The 13,455-nt window shown below is 38.3% G+C and overlaps 1 protein-coding gene across 2 annotated transcripts; it reads left to right on the top strand.

Annotated features, from left to right (window-relative positions):
* The first annotated feature begins 23 nt into the window (after window positions 1-23).
* ppm1aa (protein phosphatase, Mg2+/Mn2+ dependent, 1Aa) lies at window positions 24-12,916 on the top strand. 2 transcript variants are annotated; one of them, XM_079370139.1, is made up of 6 exons: window positions 24-628; window positions 1,428-2,281; window positions 2,390-2,507; window positions 3,828-3,939; window positions 4,059-4,116; window positions 8,994-12,916. In XM_079370139.1, exons 2-6 carry the CDS (start codon window positions 1,445-1,447, stop codon window positions 9,021-9,023), a joined length of 1,155 nt encoding a protein of 384 aa, XP_079226265.1. In that variant the 5' UTR covers window positions 24-628; window positions 1,428-1,444; the 3' UTR covers window positions 9,024-12,916. The 2 variants fall into 2 exon arrangements, with proteins under 2 accessions (XP_079226265.1, XP_079226266.1); XM_079370140.1 differs by lacking the exon at window positions 24-628 and adding an exon at window positions 716-817.
* The last annotated feature ends 539 nt before the right edge of the window (window positions 12,917-13,455 follow it).

The following is a 13,455-nucleotide window of genomic DNA, read 5'->3' on the forward strand; positions in this document are numbered from 1 at the left end:
CTCTGTCTAATAGAATTAAACATTATATCATAGGGCTACGCTAAGCTTTCTATGCTTGTTGACTCGATTGTGGGTAGTTTTTGACGCTAAGATAATTTCAGTTACTAATTTAAAGTTGCTCCTTTTACCAAAAAAAATGTTTGTGTACGTCACGTCATGATCCCGGAAATTGTAATGACCCAGTTCATCCACTACGTCAACATAGCCTCGCACATAGCCGTCACTCTGTGTGTGTGTGTGTGTGTGTGTATGTGTGTACCTCCGGAGCTAACAGTAGCTAGCAAGCTGTCAAGCTGTCTCGCGGAGAGGCTGGGACAGACGCTTCAGCTTCCCCCATACAAACCTCCGAGACCACAAAAAATCAATGAAAACCTTCTAGAATAAACATTAGAGAGTCCAGATGAGATAATGTAATGCATCACGGACGGACGCAAAGAGGGACCTTCACACTGAAGACGTTTTATCTGAGTGACGACTCTCATTGCTAGCTTACTGACTTGGCTAGCTTCAACCCCCCCTTCAGATCTTCAGTTTCCTCGGTCAACCTTTCCGGTGTGAACCGCTGCGAGACACTGTTTGTCACCGTCGCAGCTTCCGTTGTTGTCATCCGGTATTTTTTGACATTTTGGTAAGTTACAAAAAAATGTTTAACTATTTCTGTGGCAATTGATGACCGTTGGGCAGTTAGCTCCCATTGCTACATTAGCATTAGCGAATAGCATAGCAAGGCCGAGGCTCGTTAGCAAACCGCCTGTCAAAGTTAGCTCTGAGGACAAGGGTCAAGGCCTCCACTAGGCAAGGGTGTTTGTTTATTTAGGTTAGGGTTTTGTGCCAGCTACTAAGTTAACTTTTTTTGTCAATCCAACAGCATGAACTATTTTATAACCTCCCAGCTTCATAATGTAAATAGTTCATCAGGTCGCTGATCTGTAATCTGTTGAATTCATCTTGTGGTGGTAAACTAGCTGGGGTTCGCTTTGCAGGCATGCAACGATAGCTTTACCCAATTTAAAATTGACTATATAATATGTTATAGTGTTGTGCATTGTGAAGGTAACGGAGATACTTGCACAGCGTTGTATTATTGGCACGATTAACTATATTTAAGCTTAATTTAGGCATTTAATGTGCACTTATGTTGATCAGACTTAAGGGCGTTTCAATTTGATCCACATCAGCGCTGTTCCTAATATGTAGTCAAACTGTGTACACTGTAACACTATTTTTAGATTAGAGCATGGCATCTGAACTCAACTCCAACAGGCTTGTCATTTGCCACAAATGGATAGACTATGGGGGTATCTGTTTTAACCATATTATCAAAATGTTCATATTGCCATAAAGTTAGAAGAATGTGGGATATAGTGCGAAACACATTTCTGACATGACTTGTGAATGGAGTTTTTCTCCTTTTATCTATGTTACAGATCTCACAAGGGAAATAATGGGTGCATTTCTGGACAAACCAAAGATGGAAAAGTATAACTCCCGTGGAGAGGGTAACAACATGAGGTATGGCCTGAGCAGCATGCAGGGTTGGCGAGTAGAGATGGAAGATGCACACACGGCAGTTATTGGCCTTCCTCATGGTCTTGACCCCTGGTCATTCTTTGCGGTTTATGATGGGCATGCTGGCTCTCAGGTGGCCAAGTACTGCTGTGAGCACCTGCTGGAGCACATCACCAGCAACTCGGACTTCCAGAGTGCTCTGCAGGAGGACCAGTCTGTGGAAAGTGTGAAGAATGGAATCCGCACAGGTTTTCTGCAAATTGATGAACACATGCGAACCATCTCAGAGAAGAAGCACGGTGTGGATCGCAGTGGCTCTACTGCAGTGGGAGTGATGATTTCTCCAAGTCATATCTACTTTATCAATTGTGGCGACTCAAGGGGACTTCTTAGCCGGGGTGGAGCTGTTCATTTCTTCACTCAGGATCACAAACCCAGCAATCCATTGGAGAAGGAAAGGATCCAGAATGCTGGTGGCTCTGTCATGATCCAGCGAGTTAACGGGTCCCTAGCTGTGTCTCGAGCTTTGGGAGACTTCGACTACAAGTGTGTACATGGAAAAGGCCCGACAGAGCAGCTTGTATCTCCAGAGCCTGAAGTTTATGCAATAGAGAGATCCGAGGCAGAAGATGAATTCATTATTCTAGCATGTGACGGCATCTGGGATGTTATGGCGAATGAGGAACTGTGTGACTTTGTAAGGTCAAGGCTAGAGGTGACAGACGATCTTGAGAGAGTCACCAATGAAATTGTTGACACCTGCTTGTACAAGGTATGGATTGTGTGGAAAATCTAAAAATATATTTTGTTACATACTTTGGATTTTGGTGTCATTCTTAATTTGCATGACCTCTGTGTTTGTGCTTTATTTTCCTTACAGGGAAGCCGGGACAATATGAGTGTTGTGTTAATCTGCTTTCCTGGAGCCCCAAAGGTGTCCCCAGAAGCAGTGAAACGGGAGGCTGAGCTGGATAAATACCTGGAGTCCAGAGTAGAAGGTAAGGGAGAATCATTTGGGAAATAGACCACATTAAAAAGTTTAAAATGGACACATTGGGCACATTATATTCCCAAATTACATAAAGGCCATGTTCTCATTGGGGGTTTTTAACATGAAATTTAAAAACAGGGGGCTCTGATTTGCATCTGAGCTGATGATCAAATTTCTGTTTTTGAGAGAACAAGTTATATTTTATTATCAGTGTCCATTTCATCCAGAAATAGTTCAACATACATTGATCGATGCTGACTATACATCCAGAAGAAACAACTTGTCTTTAGAACCCTTTACTAGTTAATGTTTTTTGGCTGTGGGACCAGTAGCTGACTGCAGGGCTCAGAAATCGTTACTAAACCTTTTTATTATTCTTTCAAGAGGCAACATTGAATGAATGTAAATGTCAACAGAACTCTATAATCTGTATGAGACCATCTAGCCCAAGAGCCTTGAACCTTGAGGGGGGGAAAAAAGGACTCCAAAAATAAAAATATTAGGCAACCTTTTTGTTCGTGTAAACAGGTAGCTTCTCTATAACAGGTACAGTATTGTTATCACCCCAGAATCGAATAACAATACATATAGTAATCATAAAAACAACAATTCTTACCCCTAATGATGTACAGAAAAAATATTAAAGCATGAAGTTTATTTTGGTAAGGATTAAAAAATGTAATCTAATAATTTCATGTAAATATAACATTTACATAATACAATAAGGGGGGAAAAACACTGTACTACCTGAGTCATACAAAAGAGAGAGAAACAAAAACTGAAGTTCCAGCATTTTGAGACATTTCTTTAGAATAAGAACAACGCAAAATACTGATCCTCATGTATCGTCTTTGTATATACACACAATACATGAACATTTTTGTAATTGTATTAAGTAAACAACATATTTTTAAATCAAAACTATTCAATAGGTTCAGCCTTGTGAAAGATACACAGTTCTGCTTTGTATTTGTGTGTGTGTGTGTGTATATAGATGTACATGTACTTTATTTTATTTTTGATTTCTCAATTTCCTGATCTGATTTAAAATGAATGAATTTGTGATTGATGCAATGGAACATTATGCTTTCTTAGTTAAATGTTCATATGAGTATGTGACAGAAAAATACAATTTGTCATTTCCGCCAGTTAAAAAATATGTTTGGCCAGTGATTTTTTTTGTTTTTTTTCCTCCCATTTATGCGCCACCTAGGCTGGTTAGTCAAAGGGTTAATTTCGGACATATTTTGTAACTTTATATGTTGCACAACTAGTCCTGTCCTTCCTTAATAGTGGTTAAAATGAATACACTTTTGTTTCCCGCCAGAGATCATCAAAAAGCAGGGGGATGAAGGCATCCCAGATTTGGTCCATGTTATGCGGACGTTAGCGTCTGAAAGCATCCCTAACCTCCCTCCTGGAGGAGAGCTCGCAAGCAAGTAAGTGACATTTATATTTAATTTTGGAAAAAAACATTTTTATGTCACTTGGTATCTTTAGTCCATTTTGTTTTTACTTTTTATTGACACAAAATGTTTCTGTACTTTTTCCTCTTCAGACGAAGTGTTATTGAAGCAGTGTACAACAAACTCAACCCCTACCGAAGTGATGACACAGTAAGTATCACAGCTTGTCGTTGTATCCCCTACAAGTGTGCATGAGTTGGACAATGCATGAGTTTTTTAATGTATAACCAGTAAATGTTAACAATTTTTATGCATGGGGGTATTCAACACTGTAGGACAAGGAAGTGTTCATGTTACATAGAGCAGTGGGGGGGTCGCAAGGTGCCTTCCAAAATCCCACATTTTAAATGAAATCTAAGTCATTCACTGAGATATCTGCTTAAATAAAAGAACATGTAAAGAATTCTTAAAATGTAAGTTTGCATACAGTATATATATATATGTCCACTAAGTGCTACAGACCATACATGGAAATGACCAGAGCAGTGCGGCTAAGCGGATACTGTCGGTGTTCAAAAAGGAAGTAAATGTGGAATTGCAAAATCCTGCAGTTGGGCGAGTGTCCGCTTGAGACTGGCTTCAGGAACACCGGGAGTCACGTTTTTAAACGGTTCCGTCTTTATTTTGAAAACCATACTCATTGTCCATAGTTAGGCACGTAGCTGAGCTGATTGACAGGTGAGCGCGATGTAACGGTTCATCAAAAAGACCTGCCTCAGCTTTGGCTCTAAGCATGTCGTTAGGTTGACTGAAATTAGGATGAGACAAGATTACCAGCATGGCAGCTGTCGTCGATGAGCCTCCGGAGCGCCTTCGGTAACAGATGGCTGATTTCACTCCAACTTCGACCCTTAATATTTACAGTCTATGGACGCAGCACACAGTTTTTACCCCAACGCCCCATTTCTATTTGCCTGTCTGTCTCTTGCGTCGACGGACAAGGAATAAGGAAGAAGGGGGGCTCTACTTAAAACTCGCTCTTCTCTAACAGCGTGTTAGCTATAGTTGTACAACGTGGAGATAATGGTGTATTCATAATATCCACATCCAAGGTTGAAGTGTTGATGTTTGCATTGTGTCAACAACACCAGAGAAAAACTTGTTTTAATGAAGATCCTGAGTGTTGTGTTGTTCCTCAATACAGAGCACCACACATCCTTGTGTCTGCCTTCAAAACAAAAACATTAGATGTAGTCTACCTGCTGTTTGCAGGGCAAAACTTAAATTCACAGAGCAAATAATGAAACATTAAAAGGTCATGCGTGATACGGTATATAACACTCGCATGCTGTTGGGACACGGTGTGACATCGGGTAATCGACTCTAAATGTTGTGGGCAACAACCAAAGAAACCACCGTGCCAAAGTGACCGGTCAAGGGCATCTGTTTGCCCTCTGTTCATTTTATGTGGGCTGAAGAAAAATAGAAAAACATAATCCGTTTGACCGAGACCAGGAAAAAATCTTCATAGATATTCAGAGTAGGACTTCAACAGCCTTACTTTGTTCTAGTTCTGACAAACGGCATGAATGTCAGGTGTATTACATGAGCTGATTTCACCAGTTAGTTCCCTTTAAATAGAGAAGAGCTAATGTGTGACATTTTTAGGTTTTGTGTTGATGAAATGAAAACCAGAATTCCTTCAAATCCTGTTTTAAAAGAAACATTATTCATCCCTCCTTCGAACACAAAGAGGCGACAGAGCTGTTTTCACATTTGGTACATTGTTTGAATATTTAATTTAATTTTCTAAATAAGGGTATTTTCAGAAAGATGTTGGTTTCTTCACCTCTTCTGTATTATGCTGTGCAGATAGAAAAATAATATTTGCCACGGTTCTTCACAGAGCCAAGTAAAATAGAATTCCTCAAATGTTTTTTCAAAGATTGATTCAGATTGACTCATAATCTGGACCGTTACTTACCTTATTCAACACTCTTTGTGAGTTGTCAACTAAACCAGCTGTTGCAGCCTTGATAAACTCCAGGTCTTTTAGGAAAAGTCTTTATCATCCCACCCACTTGTTGCAGATTTGATCCAGTATTGTTAAACAGTTATTACAATAGTTCTGACTGAATCTAAAATGAGTGGCCTGGTCAAGGACCTACTCAAATGACCACTTTAGTTCTTTGCATAAGGCATGGGCTCAACATGATGTAACATCGTAGCTGTGGGTCCCTTGGTCTTTTTTTTAATTTTATTTTTTTAAGACTTATTTTGAGTGCTCTCACTCATCACTTGCCTTCTCTCAAACACCAGTTTGTCAAGAAGCCTTTTGTTCTCATCTTCTTCTTTTAAGAACCCCCCCCCCCCACATCCACTCATCTCTTTGCTCTGTTTGAGCTGTCCTTGGCGCCTGTGGTTCTACCTGTGCGCTGCACCCAGGTGCTTGGTTGGATAGAGGAAAAAAAAAAAAGTCAGACATTCATTGTTTTTCATCTTTTTACTTGCAGTGCGGACACTGCTTTCTTAAATATTCTCTTTTGTCCTTTCACTGAATATATCTTACCCGCCCATTCATTCTTTAATTCTGAAGACATGACTTTCAGATAGAAGGTTATGTTTTGCTGAGTATTATACAAATTTGGTATTAGTGTTGACCTATTGAAAGACGCAGATACAGATCTTAACAGCATCACAGAATACAGAAAAGGCTAGAGGGTTAACTGTCAGTCAGATCACATGATTTCCTGTTTTGGGTTAACAGTTAAAATATGGTAACATTGGCTAGTCAGTCTGATATACTTCTTGGAGCGCCAGTAGCATGGTATTCAGTGCACGCTTCCCATGTACAGAGGCTTTTAGTCCACAAAACGGGCAGCTCGGGTTTGAATATGACTAAGTGGCTCCTTTCTGCCATGTTATTTCCTACTCTCTCTCACTCTCAGACTCTATACACGGTCCTGTCAGTTAACTTTTTGTGATCCCTTTGTATAGCATCTATGACTAACCTTGGTATCAACATGGTAAAAAGAGAGTTTATTTTCTGGTTAAAAAAAATTACTTACCGGTAAATGTATTGTATAATAGAATTTCTTATTTTAAGGGGTGTTGCAGCACCATCTGCACCTCTTACATTACATGCATATAGCACAATTTAAAGTTACATTTCAAACTCAACACAACTCTTCAAATAACACCTCTCATCGTCAGCTCGAGGTTGATCAACTCACTTCTCAACTTTTTTTGACAGTGCCCAGAAAAGTGTTTTAATCTGGCGTTTCATTATTCCGGAAGTAAAAGCTTTGTGTAATGTCAGAAAATGTGTTGACATTTCTTTCTTTTATTGCTCGCTGATGGGCTGCTGCAGCTTATGATTATCTGCCTACTGATGTGTTATTGTCATTATTTTCTATTTAACAGCCGGTCGGCTCTGGCCCCACCGGCCCTACCGGTTCTGCGGTCCGTGCGTTTGCCTCTATCAGGATATTGTCTTCCTCCACCACTTAATCACACCCTTTTTTTTATTACATTGAAACAGCAACACAGAGCTTGTTGTGTTGAGACTTCCTCAATGAGAAGTATTTGAAACAAAACACAAGTTCTGCCCATGTAATATACATTAACAAATGAAGTGTGATTTAAAACAACCAAATAAATGTAAAGCAGGAAGTGATTAGACCGAAGGCTCATCGTTTTGTACTAGTACATTGATATCTAGAATATTTAAAGGACCAAAGTGAACTGTTGTGAGAACAAAGTAAGATTTCAAATGTTAACAGTGAAAATACAATTAATTAAATTACTTCAAAACAGTCTGATTTCAGATGTTTTTGTTTGCTATTATATCACCTATAGAGTAGTTGTTGAGCAGAAGAACACACCGTTTGTCTCTGTAATCTGTAGACTGTGACTTCAGAGACATTCAGAGTTGGCAAGTCTCTCTCAGAACTGGGTGCAGACGGTTAACCTTTTGTAGCTAGGTGATGTATAAACATCAGGGATGTCTCAATCAAGTTGTCTTGGCCCTGATCCAAGTCCTTTTGATGTTTGCCGATCTGCAGAAACCAGTCTTATCAATCTTAGCTAATCGACACGGTTCATGTTTAAGCATCCTGACAATACTATTGCTCAAAAATAAGTTTCGTGTTGTTGGAAAGTACTGTTTTTTTGTATCACCAGATCATTTCACTGAAATCATCAGATTTTTGTGGTATGTGAGGTTTGCATTGACTGACTTTCTTGTCCGTTCTCGACAGTGTTTTAGGCAGTATCCAAAGCTGATACCAATACTATCAATGGAACCAGTCTACTAAAAAGATCTTCCACTGATGAGCCCTGGGCAATAGAGTGTGAGATCCTTTGTTTAATGAGAAATACCTTCAGAGGACTTATTTTCAGAGATCTATGAGATCTTTTTATTGCCACATGAGTTGGATGCCATACATTGAAATATAATTACATTAATATTTTGCGCCAGGTTAAGGTACTATGGGATTCACGTCCTCATGGGAACATCTTCTAGTTGTTTCCTGCAAAAATGAAAATAGGAGACTTATTCCCCAGTTTTTTTTCCGATACGTCTCGAATGAGAAAAAGGTATTAAGGCTGTCATGAAGGTGTGAGTAAGCTTACTTCTGTGCATTCATTAAATTCAGTCAGACTACAAGCAGTGATGATCCTGATTGTAGTTACTTGCGTCTTCTATTTAACCAAAAAATAATTGAAGTTATTTCCAACTCGAAACATTTGTATCTGAATATTTCAATCTTTATTTGTTGCTCTTTCATCTGAATTATTTTCGCAAATGAGTGAAGGGTGTTATCTGTAGGAATGCCGCGAAGTTTGGCTGAACACTTGCCAAGTTTCAGTGCAGCACTTAGAAAGAAACGACACATAGCTTCATCCCATTAAGTATTTCCACCAATGTCAGAGATGATGCTAATTGCAAAGCCTTTCTATAACCTCCTGAATGATTGTGTTGTTTCAGTTTGTATCATTCATGCTTAGAACAGCTCTTGATAGGGAGCTTGTGGATGTAAAGCCAGAGTCTGAAGGGTTTTTCCTTCCTCTTCTCTCTTATCAAGGACTCTGCGTCCACAGACGACATGTGGTAACACAACCTCCTACCACTAACACAGCATAGCGTTTACAAACCACCATCCTCTCAAGACCAACAGCAGCTCAGCTCAGCAGTCTGTCTCTCCGTCACTCTGAGCTATTGGTTTCTAAGAAGGGAATTTCATGGGAGGAGGAGGAGGAGGAAGAGGGAGGAGGAAGAGGAGTTGCATGCACACAAACCTGGAATAGTGCAGCACCAGTCCACTTTGGAGTTCAGGATCCCCGCCGTCTCGTCTCCCCTTTATGTTCACCCACCTTAATACTCTCCTCTAAAGTAACCCGTAACAAGTGAGTCCACAAGGTCTTCTTTCTTTTTGTTGAATAATCAGCTTAAGTAGTGATTTTGTTTTTGTTGTTGCTGTAATTAATTTGATTCACATTTCCTTGTGTGTTTGTATATTTCTGTTTTGTGAAGTGCAATTGTCCTGTACAAACGGCCTGTATTTAATGCAGCTTGATTTTAAGTTAAAAAATGAAAGAAATGAAAAAGAGAACCTTTTTATGCACTATCTGCCTTTTCCTGCTCTTCTGGAATTGTAACAAATGTCTATTCAGTGAAAATTTCTGCTTGTCCTCCAGGCACAACAATGTCTCTGCGCTTTTACTTTTCTTTATTGTATTTTTTTCAGTTGGTCTATGCTCCTTTTTAAGAAACGGGTAAATTGTATAGTTGACAGCACAGTAAGCTCTCTATATCATACCATTTAAATCCTAAATATATTTTCCCTATGCTTTTTTTTTTTTTAATTATATTTTATTTTTTCTAAGTGGTTTTCTGTACATGCTTAAAAAAAATAATGACAGCGTTTTCTCAGTCATTTTGGAAGTGTGCAGTGAGGAAATACTTTTTTTTTTTTTTTTTTTTCCCACTTCAAGGCATCTGACGAAAAAAGACCCCTTTTTAAAACATTTGTCTGTGACATAGATACTTGCAAGCGTGCGTGCGTGGGTGCTTGTGTGTTTGTTTATGCGCACATGTGTTTGTGTAGAGGCGGCTCTGTTCGTGCAACTTTAATTTCAAATTCGCTGAGTCGGTCAGACAACAGACCAGGCTGGAACTGAAGGGAAATGCTCAAACTCGTCGTCTGTCCTTTTTCAGCAAGGGTTCCCTGACAACTCAAAATATACACTTCACTACTTGGTCTGAATTCCAAAGCTCTTTAGGTAACACAGTCTACATGCTGCAATGCTATTTGAACAACGTCAAGCTATACGTCACAACTATACTGTAACCTTAGAAGACACAAGTAATTCAATGTTCCCAGTCTGCAATGGTTTGCATCTAGTCAGAGCTGGATTAGTTTCCAAACCTAGTGTCAAATTTAAATTCCATTTTCTAAATGTACATTATTCACAGTGCCCGTTGTGGGTGCCATATGATTTAAAATCTCCTGTTTCAGCTTTATGACAGCCCATGCCAAGTTATGTTTTTTAATTTGCATTTCATTTTGTTGTGTGGTACAGATAAACTTGTTTAGCTTCTGCCTTTGACATGTTGATTTGACTTATATGAACAGATAAAGCACTGATTTTAATTTCCTACAGCAGGAACTCTTGACTCAAACAAACTTCCCCAGTGCTCTTTAGTTAGACATTTAAACCAAGAACAAATTCTCACTTTACATTAAGTTCTTACTGTTGCATAGCATCTTTTCCTTCTCCACAGGCCATCTCAGCACAGTACAGTTAACAATCTGTGGGTGGATTTAGATTTATTTTCCCCTCTGCAAAGATAAGTCACCAACTGAATCTGTTCTTTACACTCAATAGATATTTAAATCTTGCAAAAGAAATGGTTTTATTTTAGTTTCTTTTTCGCCATTTTCTGTTAACATTGCAAATTGTTTGGAATTTATGTATGTATATATTTTTGACTTTAACTTTCAAGGAATAAATCATGTCCCTTAAGGTAGTGTTTGCTGTGGGGAAAAAAATGATTGTGGTTTGTGTTGGTTAGTTAAAATATTGCAAATATTGGGCTAATATTTCCCTCTAATCACTAATGAACACACAGCACTCATGTAATACAGTTTTAATTCTTCATACATCACCGTGACAATCTTAACTATTTCACCGCTCATTCGGGTTTGGGGTGAGTAGCTTATTATTAATGACTTTGAACTTTCATTATATCCTAAATCTCTTATATTAGCTGCACTCTGATTTGCTCTTGTGGTAAATAATGGCCAAAGACGAATTTAGTTATTTTTAAATCTAAACCTAAAGAAACAAACTGTAAACCTATAAAATGTGTTTAAAGGTTTAACTGTAGAAGAGCAAAATTAATTTAAGAGTTCTATTTATTCGTTATAATAACATTTAGAGGTACTCTGTTGAGTTTTTGACCACTGGGGGTGCTGTTGAGATCTAATTTGATGACAATCTCCCCGCTCTGCTAGAATGAATATTCAAAACAAACATCACTATGTATTGGAGAACACATTTGTTGACTGCAGAGGCAGTAATTTGAATTTTTATAGTCGTCATGGTAACCTGGCATTAAACTGTTAACCTTCAGAAAAATCTGATCTAACCCCTCGCTGATGTGCAGGTTTGTGTGGAGTATCATTGGACATGTTTGTCAGGCCTTTAGGACACGTACATGTGAAGGTACAAAACATTTGTTTGCACACTCAAGTATTTGTTTGAATTGAAAACTCCATGGAGTACCGCTTAACTGTACAAGTGACGTCAATAACTCAGTAGACCTTTAAAACTGCAAACATGTCTGTTTGGACATTTGTTCCCCGTGTTTGCCTTCAAATGTATTTTCACCAAATTTTCATTCACATTAAAATTAAAGCAACAACCAAACTGCAACCAAAAAGAAGCAGAGCATAAGAAATGTCACAATTCATTTAATTTTTGGATAAAATTACAGATTTCTAACACTTTTAAATGTTTACTTCAAAACAAACCAGAACTTGTGGAAAAAGTTTGATATGTTTGCAATATAATCAGATTTTATAGGTAGCCTGTTTTCAACACCCACTACATAGCTTATAAAAAAATGTCATGCATTTTTTTGCATCTGGACACCATTGATATCCCCAAAACTTCTTGGCTTTTTGCATTGCCCCTAAAATGTAGAAATGAAGGAAGAGACCCATTAAACATTACAGGTTTATTATACATTTCTTTAACCCACAAACTCAAATATTAGTACATGTAAAAATTAGCCTTTTTTATGTTACAAATCGCTGTAGATAGAATGTTAACAGATATCGGTAGTGGCTTGTCTTTGATTTTTTTTTTTTTTTTCCCGTTTTGGTGTTTAATGTAAATTCTGTACATTTCTTTTGCGTACGTTTCTCCCCATCCCTGACAAAAAAAAAGTGAACAAAAAAAAAGGATCTCAAGTATCTATTATCCTTGTTTTAATTTGTAATGAACTGAAATACCTCATAACATTAATAGGAAATGTGTTTTGTCTTGTGTTATGTTGTTTCAAACTGTTCAGAAAGACGTTCATGTGTGGAGACTTAAATGTACGCAGTTTTCGTGGTTCTCTCTTTTAATGATTTTTAACACTGATCTATTTGAGCAAGGTAAGCCTGCGCTCATATAAAGTATTTGACTGAATTGTGCTGATTCTAAGAAACAGGTAATGAAATTAGTAACTAGAAACACTATTGGCCTTGTGGTATAAGCTGACCCCACCCTTTCCCACACATGTCCACAAAGACACACACACACTCCCTTAAATGCTCACCTGTGTAATTTCACCTCCTCATCCACTTGTGATGCTCACTTAGCTCAAATCTAGAATTGTATGGAGAGTTCAGGGTTTTAGAAATGTGAGGTGTGCGAAAAGTAGGTATGACTACAGGACGATAGTCATATGCACTGATCATCTGTATAATCAGCTTTTTCTCTTTTTTTTTTTTTTCTTTAAAAAAATTGTTATTGTAGAGAAATAAAGAATATATAGCTATTTACAGAGTTACCTTTGGTTGCCTGGAATGCATCCTGTATATTCTTGTATGGAGGACTACCTGGCAGAAGAGATTTTAAATGCTTGCACCCTCGTATACATATTGATGTACCTCGGTTGTGGCGTTTACTGTGTGACCCTTAGCAGTGGCGGTTTATTTGTCCCCACACAGGGTGACCCGAGCCTCACATTGCTGACCTTTTTCAGCTCATAAATAAGCTCACCGATTTGCCTTACCCAACCTCATGTTGCCCCCTAAAGTACTTGTTCAACTTAACACTACAAGGAGTGATGCTGCTGACATTACACCCTTACAGATTAAAAAAACGTTCCCAATGTTAGGGTACTTAAGCTATCAACAAAGTGACTTTGTCGTGGTTTTCACAAGGTACAACTTTTCAACCATGACTGGTTTGTATGCTACATTCTCTCCCCATGTTACTTTTTGAATCTAGGTTTTGAAAGCTTATTTTCATTGCGGCTGATGTCATACT

Source organism: Symphodus melops (assembly GCF_947650265.1).
Source record: "Symphodus melops genome assembly, chromosome: 19".
In the NCBI taxonomy this organism is placed as follows: Eukaryota; Metazoa; Chordata; class Actinopteri; order Labriformes; family Labridae; genus Symphodus; species Symphodus melops.

Coding starts and splice junctions, on each gene's coding strand:
- ppm1aa (XM_079370139.1), top strand. CDS start 1,445: ATGGGTGCATTTCTGGACAAACCAAAGATGGAAAAGTATAACTCCCGT. Junction 3,940..4,058: donor GGAGGAGAGCTCGCAAGCAA/GTAAGTGACATT, acceptor TTTCCTCTTCAG/ACGAAGTGTTATTGAAGCAG. Junction 4,117..8,993: donor CCTACCGAAGTGATGACACA/GTAAGTATCACA, acceptor TCTCTTATCAAG/GACTCTGCGTCCACAGACGA.